Here is a 12,211-nt window from a genome sequence, read left to right as displayed (position 1 = left end):
ATCATTTTATTCAGTTAGGTCTTTTGTTGTGCTGTTGAACGCAATCAAATATGTTTATTCAAACCAGCAGCCGGTAGTCAAGTGGTTGTCATAGATTGCTCTTTGCTTTGCTTGTTCTTTTAGCATAAATCATACTGTTGCATTTTGTTGTTTTCTGTTATGAATTGTTCCATTTCTTGTCAGCTTTGTGTCTTTTAAAGGAAAAGAGAGGAGGAAGTTATCAAAGGGATATTATAAATCATAGGTCAAAGACAAACTTACCATTCCATGGCAATAATCGAAAAATTTTAATGGTTACTATAGGTTAAAGTCAATGTTCATCGGTCTGTTGTGGAAAGTTGTCTCATTGTCATTTTTTTATCTATCCCTCTCATATAGTAAGTAATCTCAATGAAACTGTTTGCCTTTAAAACTGTAATGTCTCGTGTCTTGGAAATACCTTATTTGATATCACTACTTGTAACAAGTTTCAATTAAGGCTTAGCAATAAAATCGGGATAAAAATGAACTTTATTTATAAACATGTTTTTTCAATTGAAGACGTTAATTCCCTAGTCAATCGTTTTGCCTTAAATACTGAAAGGTTGAGTCTAAAACAAATACTCAATCTAATAAACATAGTGACATAACATAAAGTTTGAAAATTTTGTCCACGAGATAACAAATTAGGGCTTGCATTTTCAATCTCAAAATTTTTTCTGACAAGTTTCCTTACAAAAGATTATAGGTGCTGAAGTCATTTATCTTTTCGTTTTCTTTACAGTTTCCCTTTATTTGTCTTGAACTATTATCTTTCTTGTGGTCGTATGACTGTTGGCGTGACTCGGTATTTGTGCATCCAGCTATCAGGTTTGATTATTTTTTGGGCCTTCATGGTGTCCAGAGGTGCGTTTCGAACGCAAGAGGTTTTTACATACATTTGTAGTTGTTTTCATTATATTTACCATTGTATTTTTATTTTACTTAATTTGTACTTTATCGAGCAGGTGTATACTATATACTGTATCAACTACAAAAACTTTTTTGTGAGCGTCTTTTTCAAAATTACTATCAAATGCAACAACTTTTTGTTAGCGTCTTTGGTGTATGTTTGTTTGAATTGTTTAGTTTAATGTGTTGTATGTATGTGATGTATGTTTGCACAGTTCTTGCTGCTGGATCCCAATTATTAACAGTAACCTATTATGTCTGTTTGTGTTGCTCACCTATTAAATCTTGTCAATATAATGGAACTATAAACAACATGTAAAAGGTTTAAATAGCAATAAAATCAGATTTAACCCACCATTTTCTTCGGAAAATGTCTACACCAAGTCACAAACATGACAGTTGTTTTCAATTCGTTCCGTTGATTGATAGAGTCAAACGTTTGATTTTGTCAGTTTTAATGGACTGCCCCTTTTTGAATTTACCTTGGAGTTCGGTATTTTGATTGTAGTGTTTTTTTTTACATCTATTTGATTTTATAAAAAGTAACCTAACCTACATGATCTATTTTTCCTTTTTACGATAAACAATTTGTATTTGATATTTCCATGAGACTAGGGCTTGCACGCGTTGATTAATTGTGTATTGTTAATTTTTTCTTTGCGCCTACTTTGCGACATTTTAGTGACGATAGAAATTTAAGTCCGCGTCAGTTGAGTGATATCAGAATCCATATTCGTACAAAGAATAAAAGAATTCTGTCATTAAAATTACCACGAATAAAATTATGTTAGCTGCTTTATAAATTGTTTTACATGATACAATCAATAGGTATATCTTATCCTATATAATAAGAGTAAAACGATAAAATTTGTGCGTCCAATACGCTTTTTTGTAATAGTCTTGAGTTCATTAAAAAGGCTTAAATAAAACATTTGACAGTCGGGATGTATAATTCTTGATGAGCTATATGACCAAAAGGGTCCTAAACGGAGAAGACAAAACCATGCAAGGACGAGTGTGAAGATTTAGTTTCTTAATATTTCAATTATATTTAAGAAATACATTTCATAAGTCATGTCAGTACTTCCTGGCATGTGTTAAAATGATTTTGGATACTGAAGTTTTAATCGCTATTTTAATAAGCAATAGACCATTTTCATATTACCGACTTTTAACTCCGGAGTTTATATTTTTCGACAGGTTACATACTTTGTGGTAGGAAACCTGGTACTCGGTCAAGTAAGAGCAAAATTAAAGAAGTAAAATCAAGATTAGAATCTGTACAATTTGGGGAGGGGAGGGGGGGATAATTGTTATATGATTTCTGTACACAAAAAAAAATCATCAAAAACATTAAACTTACCCCCCAATTTGCACCGAGTATGTGTTTGATTTTACTTTTTTCTGTTGCTCTTATTTGACCGAGTACCAGGATGCCGTACCAAAGAGTAGATAACCTGTCGAAAATTGTATAATCCGGAGTCAAAAATCGGTAATATGAAAGTAATCTATTGCACTGGTTATATTGTTCGGTTTACCAATTTGGTCAGCCTTTTTTTATCAGATATGAGTCTGATCTGCTCAATTATTTCCTTTGTTATAATAAGTATCTCAGACAAACTAAAATCAATCAGAATATTGCTTTTCATTATATAAAAGACATGAATACAAAGTAATACTGTAGTAAAACATGATTTACAACATCAAGACTTCCTTCGATGTGTTTAATTTGTAAATGATAAACCGTATTTGTTATCAAACGTAAATCGTCTTTGCACATACTAAGAACAAATTATAAATTGACTTTCGTTTTTGATAATATTGATTATACGATTTTATAAATGATATTTTTATTTACAAAAAAATCCTCTGTTCTTTCCGTAGGTACGCGGCCAATATATGTACAAACAAATTTCAATCATTCTCTGTTATTTCCGTAGGTCCGCGACCAATATGTGTACAAACATTTCACTAACTATCTGTCCTTTCCGTTGGTCCGCGGCCAATAAATATACAAATATTTTACTAATACTCTGTTATTTCCGCATTTCCGCGGCCAATATATGTACAAACATTTCACTAATTCTATGTTCTTTCCGTAGGTCCGCGGTCAATATGTGTACAAACAGTTCACTAACTCTCTCTTATTTCCTTAGGTCCGCGGCCAATATATGTACAAACATTTCACTAATTCTCTGTTCTTTCCGTCGGTCAGCGGCCAATATATGTACAAACATTTTACTAATTCTATGTTCTTTACGTAGGTTCATGGCTAATATGCGTACAATTATTTCACTAATTCTCTGTTCTTTCCGACGGTCCGCCGCAAATATGTGTACAAACCACTAATTCTGTTCTTTCCGTAGGTACGCGACAAATATGTGTACAAACATTTCACTAACTATCTGTCCTTTCCGTTGGTCCGCGGCCAATAAATATACAAATATTTTACTAATACTCTGTTATTTCCGCATTTCCGCGGCCAATATATGTACAAACATTTCACTAATTCTATGTTCTTTCCGTAGGTCCGCGGTCAATATGTGTACAAACAGTTCACTAACTCTCTCTTATTTCCTTAGGTCCGCGGCCAATATATGTACAAACATTTCACTAATTCTCTGTTCTTTCCGTCGGTCAGCGGCCAATATATGTACAAACATTTTACTAATTCTATGTTCTTTACGTAGGTTCATGGCTAATATGCGTACAATTATTTCACTAATTCTCTGTTCTTTCCGACGGTCCGCCGCAAATATGTGTACAAACCACTAATTCTGTTCTTTCCGTAGGTACGCGGCCAATATGTGTACAAACATTTCACTAACTCTCTGTTCTTTCCGTAGGTCCGCGGCCAATACATATATACAAAAATTTTACTAATACTCTGTTATTTCCTCAGGTCCGCGGCCAATATATTTACAAACATTTCACTAAAACTCTGTTCTTTCCATAGGTCTGCAGCCAATATATCTACAAATATTTCACTAATTCTTTGTTCTTTCCGTAGGTCAACGGCCAATATGTGTACAAACATTTCACTAATTCTTTGTTCTTTCCGTAGGTCCGCGGCCAATATGTGTAGTCACTAATTCTCTGTTCTTTCCGTAGGTCCGCGGCCAATACATGTACAAAAATTTCACTAATACTCTGTTTTTTTCTAAGGTCCGTGGCCAATATCCATACAAACATTTCACTAATTCTTTGTTCTTTCCGACGGTCCGCCGCCAATACGTGTACAAACATTTCACTAATTCTGTTCTTTCCCTAGGTCTTCGGCCAATGTGTGTACAAAAAGTTTCAAAGTACAATAAATTATTCACTATTATGTTTATTAATAAAAGGAGGTGTGAGTTCTACATTTCATTGCAATAAGACAAGAACCCAACGACTGAAATTACCAAAAAGACATGTAGAAGGATACATTCAGTTTTTAACAATAGAAACGTGTCTTAACAATATGACAAGTTTAAAATCGTCAGGATAAAATTTGTCTGAAACAATTACATATCTGTCATTAATACATGTACCTGATTCCCCAAATAACGAAAAACATAACGTTGACAAACATGTTTAACCCCGCCACATTCTTTATTAGCCTGCCCTACGTCAGGAGCGTGTAGTTCAGTGGTTGCCGTTGGTTCATGTTTTTCATATTTTTTTTTACTTAAATTTTTGGTTATATATATTAGTCCGTAGGTTTTCTTTATTGAATTGTTTCACATTTTCATGTCGGGACCTTTTATAGTCGACTACACGGTATGGGTTTTTTCTCATTGTTGAAGGGCGTACCGTTGCCTAAAATTGTTTATATCCATGTCATTTAATCCTGGTAGATAGTTGTCTCATTTACATACATGCCACATCTCTTTATTTTTTTATATAGGAAACACTACTACAGGTTCGTGAATTGGGATAGAAAAGGGAAATGAGGCGGCCTAAACTATTTTTTAGACCTCAATCCACATTTTTAATATTAGATCAATATATAAGAAAACCGTACATAAAAAACAAGGACAGATAAAACATCAATTCTATACGGTATAATAGATAACAAGACATAGAATAAAAAAAAAAGATATGTATTATCAAATTTGATCTCAGTGACTGAAAAAGAATTAAAAAAACAATTTATAAATGTCATGCGTCCGAAGCACTTCTTTGGATTCTCCTTCATCAGGAACGCTCAAAACAGTATATCCGAAAGCCAAGGATATTTAGGAATTGAAACATTTGAAGATCTATATGACCAAAAAAGACCTAAAAATAGTCAAAACTATGTACGGTCAACTTTGCCTGAAGGAGTTGAAACCTTAGTTTCTATATAATTTATATAAACGGACAATTTTAGAAAGGTTTCTTTTAAATCATGTCAGTTCCGAAGTACTGACTACCGAGCTGATTATACCCTCGGGGACTGATAGTCCACCACCAGCAATATCTAACCAGCTTATTATATAATAGTAGAAATCCTGCTTTTACGCGTTTAATCTTTAGTGGTGAATGTTGAAAGTTCACAAAATGTGCATTTCCGCATTTTTTTACTACTGGAGCAACAAATGTCACTGATAGCAGACCGTGTTGTTTTATGATCCCAGTCAATCCGTTGTCAAAAATAATAATTTATTAATGAAAAAGTTCACGTGGATTACACTTCAATAAGATAACAATAAAGCAAATATAAGAATAAATGTCATTGATATGTACCCCATATTGCGTTATTTTAACATTGATTTAACCAAGTGAAATTTGAATATGAAAAGAAAAGAAAAAGGTCTCCATAATACACAAGAAAGACAATTTAAAATGTATCGATAGAAATCAAAATGTTAATAAGCACTTAACATTACTTTTGAAGACAATGTGCTTTGTTAAAACTTGTTTGCTATAATGACACTATTGATAATATAATGCTGATAATTTGTTTTTACAGGTATTGCTAATGGGAAATTTTCTGGATCATTTACACAAGGTACGGAAAGAAATTCCTTGAAATACTCAAATTATGGATCCCAACTGACATCTCCAGATAATGGATACTGCAGCGCAGAATCTACACCAAGACGTATGTTAGAATACCGAAGAGTAATACGTCATTCAAATCCAGAGCGGAATCGTGCTGCTAAATTGAAAGTGATACGAATGCTTGTAGCAGTATGTTTGGAATTTTTTGTATGTTGGACACCCTTATACGTTGTGTTAACTTGGAAAATATTTCACTTCGAAAGTTTAAAAGATCATTTTTCCAATGTAACATTTTCAATAATGTTTGTGTTGTCCTATATTTCTACCACGTGTAATCCGATAACATACTGTTTCATGAATCAGAAATTCAGACAATCATTTAAAATGGTACTTGGGTGTTGCCATTCTCGACATATTCGAAGATTTTCTAGCCATAGTACATCTCTCAAGCTTAATGGAACTAAATTGAGTATTATGAGATCGAAGCAGAACGGTAAATCATCACCAAATGACAAAAATGTTTCCCCCGATGATCATTCCATGTTAGTGGTTATTGGCAATTCTAGCGATGGGGTAGCGGTATAATAAAACCAAGGATATAATTTTTCCACTGTGAAATCTAATTATTGTATTTGTTATGACATTTTCTGGTAATAAAATGAAAAACGTAAACACATGAAACAACAATTTTGTCAAATTAATGTAGCAAACATACATTAGAGACGGAATAATGGTATTACTTTACATTAGTTATAAACAGATAAGTTTCTCCATAAAGACACAAAATAAGATCAGAAACACATAATGACAGAAAATTAAGTTGTTTTTTTTCCCCAATCTAGACTGTATCAAGTCAATTTATTTTTTAAAAGTACATATCAAAGTCTTTGGGTGTATAAACAAAATATCGGTGAAAAAGGTCATTGATAAATATGGTATAATTATACTGATGAACTGTATTGTTCAAAGTAATAAAGAATAGCAAATCATAAACTAACTGTTAACAAAACTTTGAATTCTTCAAAATACTATGGCTTTCCCACACCAGGAATAGATTACATTAGCTGTATTTGGCAAAAACTTTCGGAATTTTATTCGAGCGTCGCTGATGAGTCCTTCGAAGACAAAACACGCGTCTGGCGTACCCAATTTTAATCCTGGTATCTAGGATGAGTTTGTTCAAATATAAGTTTTACTAGAAAAAGAGGAATACTGTATAGGTATTTTTTTAAAACACGAAAGCCACAAAAGTGGCAAAATGCCAAAATAATACAAAAAAGGCTAACAGTATATACTATACAAAAATATTGAACAGTTGTAACATACCACACTAACCACTATCTGGCAGAGTAAAATTGGTACCGTTAATGTTGTTACAACCGATTTCGCCGAGAAAATAGACGTAAAAACAACATCAAATGGCCAAGATAGCCTCACTTGAAACAGGATCAGAAAGTACATGTGGTTGGGTATAACCAGTTTAACATGCACACTAACCTCTCATTTGAATATGTAAACAATATTTCATATAAGTAAAACACACATTGATACCAACATGATGATCACTTATTTGAACAAGGAAATAAAAGAAGACAAATAATTTAGAAGACAGGATAAAAATGTGCCCGGCACTAGAGTAAGCTAGCTTAGTTATCCACGTAGGTTGAAAACTTCTTGAAATTAATTATTGTCATTTTGCTTAGTTTCTTTGTTACCTATTCAAACAACGGAATTGGACTTCTTTTAAACTGAGTTTTACTGTGCGTATTGCTGTGTGTTATTACATGTACACATTTTCAATAGGTAGAGAGAGAGAGGGTAAAGATCAAGCAAAACATTGTTTAACCCCGCCGCAATTATTGTGCGTGTCCGAAGTGAGGATGCTCTAGCCTTTGTTAGTATTGTGTGGATTTTTAAATTTTTGGTTCGTTTGTATGTTTCGGAGATTAGTGTGGCGTCCATTTCGCTAAACCTGTATACACTATGGTGCTCTGTTGAAGACCATTAGGTGGCCTTGAGCTGTTTTCTGCTCTTAAATCGGGTTGTTGTCTCTTTGACACATTTCCGTTTTCCATTCTCAATTCTATTGTCAAGAAAACAAAACAAAACTCAGAAACAACACCGTTGTGTTTGTGTCATTCGTTTTCTGTCCCGTTTACGTATACCTTATATATCCTTTAGTGGTATAATGGTAATAGTATTGAAACTGAAATTTGATTTATTTCATAGTAACATATTGCAGGTGGTTGCAGTCAAAACAATTTTTTACATTGTCTAAATATAGTTAATATTTAATGCTTGTTCTAAATGTAGTTCTACATAAGTCAAATAAAGAACAATGAGAACATTCGAAGCTGACATGCACATCGATAATATTATATTTGTCAAGGTTAACTGTCGGCTTTTAACGCTCATTGATATGGGTTACATGACCATGGCCAATTTTAAGTTCTTGTTGTTATTGATTTATGTATAATACTATTCATTTATTTTTTGTTTATTTTTGGTTTGTTCTTTTTTTTTCACTATAAAACAAACTGAATACAGAAAAAAATAGAACAAGACTTATAAAATTACAACATTTGAAATTAAGGTTTCTTATAGTTAGTTCTTTATATATATATTTTTTAAAGTAAGATACTATTAATTTGTTCGCTACTATGTTTCAAAATAACAAGCTTTTTAAAAGACTGTTATAAATTGATAGTATACAAATGAAGGAACTGAAAAAGCAGAAAAAAATGAAGGGTCCGTGTGCTTGTTTTCTAGACATAAACTGTTTAAAATTTGGCGGGAAATGATTCTATCTAGATTTTGCATACACTTTACATTGGCACCTTTTTTCTTTCAAAAACAATGAAAAAATAACATGGATTTAATAAGATTTTCAAATATGGCTTTTTAAACTATATGTAATAAAATTATGAAAAGAAAAGTAGGGGTTAACAGGCAAAATGTTTAATGGCACTACATGGATAAAACCAGAGGATTCCGAATATCTGGCAAAAAATCAAAAACAAGAGGAGCGAACATCCTTAATGACAACCGTACATAACACTACTTTTATCACCTGTAAATTACTATTAGTAAATAATACATAACAAGAATAATAGGAATTACCAATCTGAGAACAAATCATTTTTATAATCATAATTTGACAAATACTTCTGAACACACTAACCACCAACACCGATTCATTGGAAAAGATAGACGCCAAAGACTAACAACAACTATAAACAGCACATTGTTTAGTTAGTTTAGACTTAGTACTGGTACAGCAGGTGTTGTGATTAATAAAAAGTAAAATAACAAAAATACCCAACTCCAAGCAAAATTCAAAACGGAAAGTCCTTTAACAAATGACAAAATCAAAGCTCAAATACATCAAACGAATGGAAAACAACTGTCACATTCCTCACTTGGTACAGGCATTTCCTTATGTAGAAACTGGTGGACTAAACTTGGTTTTATAGCTAGCTTAACCTCTCACTTGTATGACAGTCGCATAAAATTCCACTAATGAGTTATATCTGTGATTCTAATTAACAAGTAAATATTTTTTTTATGCAGAAAATTATAAGAGTATGTTTTTATGAAAAAGTTTTAATAATCACAAAATAAAGCGTAATGACCTGTTTCTCATAGTGATTTTTTGGTGGAGCTTTCAAAGCCGAATATTTGAAAGCCAAAGATGTACAAGAACCGACACAGTTGAAGAGCTATATAACCAAAACAGGACATAGAACAATTATAGCCAAAGCCATCTTAGGTCAACTTTGGAGCTGAAACCTTAGTTTCTTAATAATTTTTAAATGAAGGTTTATATGAATAGAATGTGGATTATACGCCTATGAGACAGCAACCCAACAACAAAATTAACAAAACATTCTATAAGTCAATATGCAGTCTTCAACAATAGGAAGATGTTTATACAATATGTCACCATTTAGAATTCAGAATGGAAACGGGGAATGTGTCAAAGAGACAACAATCCGACCAAAGAGCAGAAAATACACAAGGCCGACATTGGGTCTTCAACACAGCAAGAAAGTCCCGCACCCGGAGGCGGGCTTCGGCTGGCCCTGAGGTATGTCCAAGACAAGATGTAGTTTCGATATCGACGACATCGACGATGTCAAGTCGATATCGACAAATTATGATCCAAATGTCTGTCTGCTACAGTTATCTATATACTAGACAATTTAGTTTCTCCGGGTTCGTCTATTTAAGGTGTCGATATCGACAAATTATGTACCGATTATCAGGCTGTATTTGCGTATTTTGGAAGTGTTTTCTTTGTTTCATCAGCAAACCGTAAGATAACTTGATAAGTTTGGGTCAAACTTATCAACGTCGGTTCAAACATTATGACGTCGCTGATCAATAAGTCCGGGTCAAAGTAATTAAGGCCGGGTTAACGTATTTGACGTCACAAAGCCGTGATATGCTATTTTATTTAGAGCTGAGCAGAGTGATATAGACAGTGGGACGACCGATAAGTTACAAATATCTATTTACTACAGTTGTCTATAAGACAATTTAGTTTCTCCTGGTTCGTCCGTTGTAAAATGTCGAGTCGATATCGACAAATTATGATCCAAATATATATCTGCTACAATTATGCATAGAGGCATTTTAGTTTCTCCTGGTTCATCTATTTAGGATGTCGATATCGACAACATCGAGTCGATATCGACACGTTAAGTTATAATGTCTATGTTCTACAGTTATATATACAGACAAATTAGTTTCTCCTGAATTCTTATGTTTAAAGATGTCGATTTCGACGATATCGACGACATCATGTCGATACGACGAATTATTATCCAAATGTCTGACTGCTACAGTTATGCATATTGAACATATAGCTTTTCCTAGTCATTTCGATATCGACAATATCGACGACATATAGTCGACATCGACTAATTACGTTCCAAATGAACAGTCTTCAACAAAGATAAACTCTAATACCGGCATGACAAAATGTCAAATATTTCGAATTAGAAAACAAATATTCTGACTTATTTATAAATGATAAATAAAAATCAAATATGGCTGAGTAACCGACGACAACACTGAATCAAAGAGCTGTAGAGTAGGATCAGTCACGCTGGGTATATGGCGGGGTTAAGCATGTTTATGAGCGCAAACACATTTTCTTAAATCTAGGACGGTGGTATAGCATCAGTACATAAACACAAAATGTAAAAATCAGTTGGGTAAGGCTTGACTTATCAGATCGGTACGAAGAACAACAACAAATAGACAAAATCACAAAGTACCGATCTATGAATACTCGAAGCTATTCAAATTCAGTTAAAATCTAGATTTCACTTATAAATAAACCATGTTATTCCTCTGTGAAATAGGAACCAGCTCATATCCCATAGAATTGAATTTTACATAGTAAATTATGTTCGTACTGTATCTGCATGTTTACGATCTTTGTATGTTACCATAAATCACCTAAACTACAATGTCCACGTTATACAACCAAATAGTTTTTTTTTAAATAATACAAAAATTGGGTTTTTAAAAGTTACAGTAATATGGATGGGTGACCACTTGATAGTCTTTTAAAAAAATAAATTGATTACAATTCAGCCATCATCTCACCCTATATCAATCTTTGTATTCGGTATTAATTTAATCAGCTTGATATGTCCTTTTTTGTATCAGTATCTTAAGTCATCATCGATATCAAGTCGATATCGGCATCAAGTCTTGTGATTGGTGTCGTCATCAAAATAGACATCTTGTAATGCTATGAGTGTACAAGTTCATCGATATCGATTCGACATTGTCTATATCGACGATATCGATATCTGGATTAGTCTTGGACATATGACAGGTCGTTCACGTACCCTAGAGATACACGTAACACTTTGTTCACGTACCCTAGAGTTACGCATAACAAGTCATTCACGTACCCTAGAGGTACACGTAACACTTTGTTCACGTACCCTAGAGGTAAGGATGTGTATAAGATAAGGGAGATAACTCTGTAAAAACTGCATGAAATTTGGCAACAACCGACAACAAAATGAAGAATACTGTTTTCCATGTACACAATCTGTTGCCAAAATTAATGTTTAATATAAATAAAGGTTTAAATCAATAATTTTAACCGAGTTTTAAAACTTTAAATCAAGTAATAAATAATATTTTCCTAAGGTTATGAAAATAGAACTACATGTATTACTTCCAATAAATCTTTGAACCAAGTAGGAGTTATTGATAAAAATAAAAAGAGATAAACGCCGACAATTATATAAATTATTTTTTTTTGGAAAATTACCGAATGGTTTTAAGGCAG

At 33.0% G+C, this 12,211-nt stretch overlaps 1 protein-coding gene across 1 annotated transcript in view; it reads left to right on the top strand.

Annotated features, from left to right (window-relative positions):
* LOC127715336 (cholecystokinin receptor-like) overlaps window positions 1-6,567 on the top strand; it is a 35,193-nt gene extending 28,626 nt beyond the window's left edge. The window contains exon 3 of the mRNA XM_052221369.1: window positions 5,864-6,567. Coding sequence (XP_052077329.1) covers window positions 5,864-6,480 — 617 coding nt within the window. The 3' untranslated portion in view covers window positions 6,481-6,567. The remainder of the gene's footprint in view (window positions 1-5,863) is intronic.
* Window positions 6,568-12,211: the final 5,644 nt, after the last annotated feature.

The sequence above is a fragment of the Mytilus californianus genome, unplaced genomic scaffold, assembly GCF_021869535.1.
Source record: "Mytilus californianus isolate M0D057914Y unplaced genomic scaffold, xbMytCali1.0.p SCAF_9, whole genome shotgun sequence".
NCBI classification, from domain to species: domain Eukaryota; kingdom Metazoa; phylum Mollusca; class Bivalvia; order Mytilida; family Mytilidae; genus Mytilus; species Mytilus californianus.
This window is presented reverse-complemented; position numbering and strand designations above follow the sequence as displayed.